The sequence below is a fragment of the Salvia miltiorrhiza genome, chromosome 8, assembly GCF_028751815.1.
Source record: "Salvia miltiorrhiza cultivar Shanhuang (shh) chromosome 8, IMPLAD_Smil_shh, whole genome shotgun sequence".
Lineage (NCBI taxonomy): Eukaryota > Viridiplantae > Streptophyta > Magnoliopsida > Lamiales > Lamiaceae > Salvia > Salvia miltiorrhiza.
The window spans coordinates 5,399,586-5,409,037 of record NC_080394.1 but is presented as its reverse complement, the minus strand read 5'-3'; the positions used below and the strand labels follow the sequence as shown (position 1 = coordinate 5,409,037).

Below are 9,452 nucleotides of genomic sequence, written 5' to 3'. Positions count from 1 at the left end.
TGAGGATGAACTATTTGATAATTTATTTATGAATTATGATATCAATATCATACATCTTCAGTCAAGTCAACAAAATACACCCACCCACCTTACCCCTCAAACGTCAACTAAAACAACATCAAACACAACATAATTAAGGTTGTACATCAACAACCTAAACCAAATAGAAAATCAAACCTACACAACAAAAATATACCATAAACTATATATATATCATATATCTACATTACTACATAATCCTAATAATCTATATTGCACGCGCAAATCCTCATTCGCTTATTACAACACAAGCCATGTTTGATTGAGGCTGTCCGTGCATCGTTAGTTAGTACCACATGGACACATCTTGCTTGTCCCTCGGAAAGCCCTCGCCGAAGTCCGTCGACGCCGACACGTCGAACGGCGAGCTGAACATCATCGGGAACAGTGCCGCATCGTCGGAGGCCATGTTCACACCCTGCAAATCCTTTGCCACCGCGCCGTTGCCGCCGGCATTGACGTTGCTCTCGTAGAACGACATCAGCTCGTTGATCATCCTCTGCCCGTCTTCCGGGACCCCGGCTCCGGACAGATCGAACGCGGCCGCCGCCTTCATCTCGTTCGCGTGATTATTGTTGTGGAAGCTCGAAACGCCGAACTCGCACTGCTGCTTGAAAGGGCAAGAGCGTTGGTGGTTGTCCCTCCACGCTCGATCACGGAAGCCGTAGCGAGCTTCGCTGTGCGGGCACTGAAGGAACTCGCACGTGTAGAGCGTCTGTTGATGATCCATCATCATCGTCATCGCGCCATTCGCCTCGTTGCTCGATTTTCGCTTCTTGGAGAAGTCTAGGTTGATGATGGTCTCATCCTTGATGGGATGGGGATGGAACAGAGCGAGCGGGTTAGGCTTCTGCTCTTGCACGTCGTCGAAGCTAGACGGCTCGGCCCCGTCTACATCGTACTCGTTGGTGTCGTTGATGGGGAACGACCCGCTGCCCTCGGAGGAGGACAGGGGCGGGCAGCTGTCGGGGTAGAGCTCCCGAGCAATGGCTTCCTCCTGGTTAACAATGGCGAGCCAAGTCGCACTCTCCTTGGCCGTCATCTTATCCTGCAAGCACTTGGACTGTCTCACGAGCTTCCGAATCTTGGCAATGTCGGGAGACATGTGCTTGATGACGGCGGTGAGGACGCCGACCTTGAACGCCTTCTTCAAGTCGTGAGGCTTCTTGTAAGGCGGAGGGCCGCCTTGGTCCCTCTGGAGGCCCAACTGGTGCCACCACTCCTCCTTCCCAGTCGGCCACCACGGAGGCGAGACCCCCTTCTCCAACGGGAATCGCCTCTGAGGAGGGTCGCAGTGCTGCATCAGAGCCGAGAGCAGGGAGCCGAGGGTGGTGTCCTGAAGCTCCTGCAACGTGTGAGGGGTCGGACCGATAGGGGCGCACCCCTCCTTCTTGCCCGGGATCATGTTATCCGATTGGTATTTGGCTATCGCAGCTGGGCCGTTTCGATCAAACCTCACCTTCTCCTTCCACCACTCCCTCAGATTGTCGGATGCCCCGCTCACGGGCTTGCCCTTCTCCGGTATGATCCCGTAGACGAAGCCCTGAGCTTTGCACACTTCCATCATTTTCAGCATGTACTTCAAGATCCCATCTTGAGCCCTCGACATCTTCTTCCTCCTCGCCTGCTCCTGCGAGTGCCGTTGCTTCACACAATCAACACCTTCTTTCCCCTTGCTCATCTCTTTTAGCCTTTTCAACCGCATCTTGTCCCTCCACATTCTCTTCTCGAGTTCATCCACGTCGATCTCATCATCGGTGTAGTCGTCATCCTCTACCACCGACTCCGGCTCCGCCTCCGCCTCAGCAGGCTGAGGAGCACACATATCTGCTCCCTTCACCGGAAGAGATTGCAAGAAATCAATGTCACCACAAAACCCCATGTCTTCAAACATCATCATCGTTTCAATCCCCTCAAAACCAACCCAAAATCGCAGATTATGAACTCTAATCCAACTTCAAGCTTTAAATCAGTTACAATGGAATCACTAAAAAGGTGTTATACCTGCAAACAAGTAAATTATGAGCATCAAAGAAAGTTACACCTAAGATTGCTTAAAATAATACAGAGATTAGTTTTTTAACACACGGACAAACAAAGACTTGTAAATTAGATTAATTTATTTATCTTTTTGCAGAAATTTAGAATATTATTAAAGCTAACTAGATAATTTAACATATCACAGCAATCACATGAACTTTAACCGAAAAGGTGGAAGAAGAAAAAGTGAGCTTTCAGTTAAGGTTCTTAAATTCTAAAATCTAAAAGCAAAATCTCAGATCTAACAGATTACAAAAAAATTAAACAGTAATTGCAGAAGAAATACGAAAGAATTAATCAAATTGACGCATCTAAAAACTATATTTTGGTAAAACTCATTCATCCAAGAATCATCTGAAACAATTGACATACAAATTTCCACATCAATTTCTCCGAGAAAATCGGATCCACACGCAGTTCACATAGTCGAGGTAAAACAAGAAACCCAAAAATTTATAAAATTGAAAAAGGCAGGATTTTTGCAATTTTCTAATTGAGATATTACTAATTGAGCACCAAACTGAAGAAGAAAAACCCATCACGTAACCCCTGACACCCCTAAAAATCCACACCTTGTCAAAAAAAGAAATAAACAAATCAATCAAAGACTTGAGCTTTAACCGAAAAGGAAGGCGAAACTGTAAGAAATGAACCAAGCATCAAGCAGCAAGCAGCAAACAGCAAGAAAACAAAAGGAAGTAGCAGTAGAAGAAGAAGCAGATGAGAGAGATATTTTTCTCTCTGCTTTGTACCTCAAGAGTATTCTTCCTATGGAGAAAAAACAATCCAAACCCTCTCCTTGGTGCGGAAAACTAGACCCTATATAGAAAAAGGAGGAGAGAGAGAGAGAATGATGCGAGGAGAGGAGAGGACTTTTATTTCGTAACTAAAATATACTGTAAATTTATGGAGACAATTATTGGAGTGGTGCATCATATATGGGGAGGTGAAAAGTGTCGTCGTTTCGTAAAGCAGAGCCGTGGAAGAAAATTTATTACAGCGCGCGCGTGTGTGTGAGAGAGAGAGTGAAAGAGACTACATAGAGGGGGAGAAACTTGGTCAGATTCACATCAGGAGTTTGGATATTAATTTACTACAGTCTTTTATTTTATTTTATTTTATTTTTTTCTAAAAGGAGTCTAGATACACTTATTTACTAAACTAATATGTAGATATAATTTTGTTTGTATCAATAAATACCCAAGTCATGTATAGTTGACGGAATTGACGTCCGTTTTGGCATCATTCGATATTTCCGGGCTATATGAAATTATAGGTTTATATAATTTGTTGTTACTTGTTAGACCATAGAAATTAGGATTAATTATCAATAGATATACAACGTGACCGTAATGTTATCGCGCATCATTTCGCGAGAGCTGCGAGAGATATTGATTCACATCATGTTTGGAATGAACCTCCAGCTTTTGTGGTGGGTCATCTTCATCATCCATGTTCTTGTGATTAATAAAACTATCTCTTGTCTTCAAAAAAATAAATAGGTATACAAACGTAAAATTTAATTTATTTTTTTTAAGCAAAAAAAAAAACTTCACATAATTTGTGAAATGCTGCAATAATACCATCAACATTTGATCTTCTACAAATTTAACATCTCCAATTCGTTTTGATCATCAAAAAAATATATATACAGTGCAATACTGATCAAATTAAAAATATCGAATTCAGGCAGCCATAGCTTAACGATGTAATCCCCAATTTAAAATGGGAGGTCATTCTCAAAGCAAAAGCGTTGAGAGAATATGTGTAAATCTTTATAGGACCAAATAAGGAATATGTGTAAACCTATAGGGCTAAGGTTATTCTCAAGGCAAAAGCCAGTGCCTGAGAGCATAGCATGCAACTCACCCATCAGTGTAGTCTGGATCCACCAATACGACGCGCAACAACAACGAGGATATAGAACCTGTGTAGTCTCTGATCAAGAATCCTACCACAAATATCGCATTATCATTGTAAATGGAGATATCTACATCAAGCCGGAGAATCCTCAGGCGGGGAGCTTTCCAACGCCTAGCTCCCTCCCGCGACAACAACTGTTGTTGAACAATCAGTCAGACGATGACGAGATAATTCAAGACAATTTTATGCTAATTACATAAAATGAACATGAAAGTCAAATATTAGTTATCAAATTAATTTCAAGTCAATTTTGACATGAAGAAAAATATTGTCTTACTTTAACTTTGTACGATTAGGGGTGTAAACGGATTGAGGGTATCGGGTTTGTTCATACCCTAAAAATGTACACGAGGGTTGGATACGAATATGAAGTAGGATAAAAAAAAGTGGGTATTGGGTATACTCGCATACCTGTTTTTTTTTTTTTAATGTTTTTTTACTTTTTTAGTTAGGATTTAAAATTAATAAACTAATTCAAATTTAATTTTTTATTGAAATTTTGTATTTGTTTTCTGTTTTGATGTTTAATTGATACTATTTGATTTGGTTTATTTTTTAAGAACTTGATAATTGAGATTGAGTTGTTCATAGGTTTCAATACTCCATTTCATGAATAATTGTTTTAAATAGATATTTTTTAAGAAATTTTAGAAATCGATTTGATTAATTACACATGGATTTTGTCGCTTTCTAGTTTATGCTAGGAAATTAAATAATAATTAAACTTTATTAATTTTTTATTTTTAAAAAGCATCATTTAAATTTTAAAACAAAAAAGGGTTGCATGTACGCTCAATTTGCGGATAGGCTACCCGTAATATACAGTGATTCATCAATTTGGGAGTAATTCGGGTACATGAATGTCCGATGGAGTATCCGCAACGTATATCCGGGTACTTGCCAATGCAATGTGTATCGTGTGCGAATGAGAATTTTTTGAAAAATATATGAAGCGAGTACCTGTATTTTATGGTATGATACCCTCTATGCTTCGATTTGACATTCATATACATAATTGTCTATCAAATATAAATACATGGTGAATTATGATGCGAAACATTCTGGTACACCTAATACAAATTTTGTCTGATATGAATAATCATAATTTGTGTTAATCTTACCACTAATTGATGTTATTAATTATAATGATCGATGCAAATGATCTCATCTATCTATTATTTAATAGATTACATATTCAAGGACTCCCCTTAATTCAAGATCCTATGTGGCACATCCTCTATTCACTATTCTAATTTATCTTAAATCCTCATTTAATCATTCTAATCTATACATTCTCTCATCCCACATTGAATTTATAGTAGTCAATGACTACTAGAGAACACTTATAAAAGGTTTAGATATAATGTGTATTTCTCCATCCCTCAATTATTTTGCACATTCAATTAAATTTGGTTGATTAATTAATTGGCCAAATAAATAGTTTTATTTTTATTGAATTTTTTTTATCAATTATTAAAATGTCAATGCTAATTGGCTAAGTAATTGATTTTTTTAATTAGAAAATATTTAAGTTCACAAAATTATAAGTTGACGTAATTTGAAGAATTGTAGAATTGCATTTCTCCATATGTTAAATATTGGAGCAAATAATTAGAAAATATTTGCTAGATTTTTATAATCTATCTATTATTTAATAGATTACATATTCAAGGACTCCCCTTAATTCAAGATCCTATGTGGCACATCCTCTATTTACTATTCTAATTTATCTTAAATCCTCATTTAATCATTCTAATCTATACATTCTCTCATCCCACATTGAATTTATAGTAGTCAATGACTACTAGAGAACACTTATAAAAGGTTTAGATATAATGTGTATTTCTCCATCCCTCAATTATTTTGCACATTCAATTAAATTTGGTTGATTAATTAATTGGCCAAATAAATAGTTTTATTTTTATTGAATTTTTTTATCAATTATTAAAATGTCAATGCTAATTGGCTAAGTAATTGATTTTTTTAATTAGAAAATATTTAAGTTCACAAAATTATAAGTTGACGTAATTTGAAGAATTGTAGAATTGCATTTCTCCATATGTTAAATATTGGAGCAAATAATTAGAAAATATTTGCTAGATTTTTATAATTTTTGAAACATAAATTTTTAAACTGATGTAGCCCCTTAGAAAAAATTGTCATGATTATATGATTTTCTCTATTTTTTAATTTTATTCATCTCAAGTCCTCATTTTAATTATTTTTTATCCAATCCCACATCAAATTTATAGTAGTCTATGCCTACTAGAGAACATATATAAAATGACTAGATACAATGTGTATTTTACCATATTTCAAGTATTTGCACCTCCAAATAAATTTGATCAATTCATTAGTTGACTAAATAAATAATTGTATTCTCTAAAAAAAAGTTTTATTTTTACTAAAAAAATTATTTTGACCAATTATTAAGATGTCAATACTAATTAGCTAAGTAAATGACTTGAAGAAATATAGAATTGCATTTCTCCGTATGCTAAATATTTGAGCAAATAATTAGAAGAAAATATTTGAAAGATTATTATAATTATGAAACATAAACTTTTAAACTGATAGTATAAGATAAAATCAATGTACTTCTCTTAGAAAAAATTAACATGTATGATTATACGATTTTCTCTATTCCTTATTTTTAATCATTTTTATCCATATCTTCTCCAATACCACATCAAATTTATAGTAGTCTATCATTACTAGAGAACATATATAAAAGGAGTAGATATAATATGTATTTTCCCATCCCTGAATTATTTTGCACCTCCAATTAAATTTGGTCAATTAATTAGTTGGTCAAATAAATAATTTTATTTTTATTGAAAATATTATTTTGATCTATTATTAAGATGTCTAGCTAAGTAAATGATTTAATTTTAACTAGCATTTACACCCCGTGCAATGAAAGGAAAAATATTTTAAATTTTTATATTTATATTAAATTAATACTAATTTAATTATCAAATATAACTTTTACATTTTAAATCAAATATTTACATAAAATATATCAAATTAAAGCTCTTATCGTGATCTTTAATTTGATATCCATATTAAATATTTTATAACCAATCGAATTTCACGATTTTGAAAAGAAATAAAATAAAAAAGAAGTTAAAGAAAAAATATAGTTTACAAATTAACTTTCAATTTGATTATAATTTCAAAATTGCCATTCAATTTTGAAATTGATTTCAAATTGGGAATTGTCTTTTTAATATAACTAGCATTTGCATCCCATGCAACGCACGAGAAAATATCTTTTATTTTTTTATATATAAAAGTTAATACTAATTCAATTATCATACTCATAAATATAATAAAAATTAATTTTAACTAAATATATTTGAATTGAATATTAAAAAATAAAAAAATAAAAAAGAATCTACAATTATAAAATTTGATATTATGAAAAGCAAAAAAAAAGTTAATTTTTTTTTAAAAAAGTAATAAAAAAGAATTTAAAATACATTTTTTCAAAATGATGAGGGAGGAGAGAGAAATTTATAAAATTATAATAAACAAATTTAATTTGTACATTTTAAATCAAATATTTACATAAAATATATCAAATTAAAGCTCTTATCGTGATCTTTAATTTGATAGGTATATTAAATATTTTATAATTAATCGAATTTCATAATTTTGGAAAGAAATAAAACAACAAATAAGAAGTTAAAGAAATGAAAAATAAAAAGAAAAATATAGTTTAAACAGAAACCTTCAATTTTATTATAACTACAAAATTGCAACTTAATTTTGAAATTAATTTGAAATTGATTTCAAATTGGAAACTGCCTTTTTAATATAGTATAGATATAGATTATAGAATATTTAGTTTCATAAAATTATCAAGTTGGTGTAACTTGAAGAAATGTAGAATTTCATTTCTCTATATGCTAAATATTTGAGCAAATATATATATATATATATATATATATATATATATATATATATATATATATTTGAGTAAATAAATAGAAGAAAATATTTTCCGGATTTTAGAAATTGTCATGGATGATTATATGATTTTCTCTATTCACTATTTTTATTTTTCTTATGTCCTTATTTTAATAATTTTTATCCATATATTCTTCAATCCTATATCTAATTTATAGTAGTCTATGACTACTAGAGAATATATATATATATATATATATATATATATATATACATATATATACGGATTAGATATAACGGTAAATATTACTTTAAACCCCAAATTATGTTCACAATCAATTATATCTTGAACTATTGAAAAATATTTTTTAAGACTTAAACTATCGATTTTATATTAATTGTACCCTTCATTCATGTTTAACTCTTTAAATTTTCAATTAATAAATCATATAATGATGTTGTTTTATGGAGTATAAAGCATGTTCAAGTAGGATTGATTTTGAATAATCATAGCATCCGGCGAGCCACGTCAAATTTTCAGAGCCAAAAAAAATAGACGAGTGGTGCAATTGATACAAAATTAATAATTCAAGGTTTGTAAAAAAATCTATAATTAAGGATATAATTGATAGTGTAAAAATAATTTGAGGTTTAAAGTAATACTAGCATTTGCACACTGTGCAATGCACGGAAAACTTTAAACTTTTATATTTATATAAAATTGATATCAACTCAATTATCATATTTATAAATATAATTAAAAAATAGTTTTAACTTAATATATTTGAAATGTATATTGAAAAAATAAAAAAATACAATAATAAAAATTGATATAATGAAAAGAAAAAAATTACAATATACTCCTATGTAGCATCACCATATTTTTGCATTTTTATCTATCCTATTTCTAAAAAAAAAAATCATATTTATTAATTCTTATTTATCTAAATATTGTCATCCCACATTGATTTTTTTATGAAAATTTACCAATTGAAATACTAAATAAATTGATATAATATTAATTTGAATCTCGTATCAATTTTTTTAAGCCTTAGACGAGATGATTCTCAAAACTTAGTTATGGTCTTTCAAACTTCAAACAAGATGATGCTTACTAGCCAGTTTTATTTTTTCAAACTCCAAACGAAATGATGCTTGAAATTCAGCTATTCTATTTTAAGCTCCAAATGAGATGATGCACATAACTATGTTATGGTTTTTCAAGCTCCATACAAGATGATGTTTAGAAGTTAGTTATGGTATTTTAACTCCAAATGAGATGATGCACATAATCATGTTATGGTTTTTCAAGCTCCATACAAGATGATATTTAAAAGTTAGTTATGATCTTATAAGCTTCAGATTGTATAATCTCACATTATAAGCTTCAGATTGTATAATCTCACAAATCAGTCCTGGTCTTTCAAGCTCCTATTGAAAATAATGTTTAGAAGTAAGTTATGATATTTAAAGTATTAAATAGTGATGTTAAAACGATTGACGCATAAAAGTCAGATATATTGTTTCAGGATCCAGAC

General features: G+C 31.9%; 1 protein-coding gene across 3 annotated transcripts; it reads right to left on the bottom strand.

The window, feature by feature from the left end:
• Window positions 1-3,035, bottom strand: LOC131000303 (ETHYLENE INSENSITIVE 3-like 1 protein). Of its 3 annotated transcripts, XM_057926148.1 has the most exons (3): window positions 2,832-3,035; window positions 2,585-2,651; window positions 1-2,043 (listed from the first exon to the last, which is right to left on the bottom strand). In XM_057926148.1, the coding sequence occupies exon 3, from the start codon at window positions 1,937-1,939 to the stop codon at window positions 326-328; it is 1,614 nt and encodes a 537-aa protein (XP_057782131.1). In that variant the 5' UTR covers window positions 1,940-2,043; window positions 2,585-2,651; window positions 2,832-3,035; the 3' UTR covers window positions 1-325. The 3 variants fall into 3 exon arrangements, with proteins under 3 accessions (XP_057782131.1, XP_057782129.1, XP_057782130.1); XM_057926146.1 differs by lacking the exon at window positions 2,585-2,651 and having other exon boundaries at window positions 2,832-2,994; XM_057926147.1 differs by lacking the exon at window positions 2,832-3,035 and having other exon boundaries at window positions 2,452-2,588.
• Between the last annotated feature and the right edge of the window lie 6,417 nt (window positions 3,036-9,452).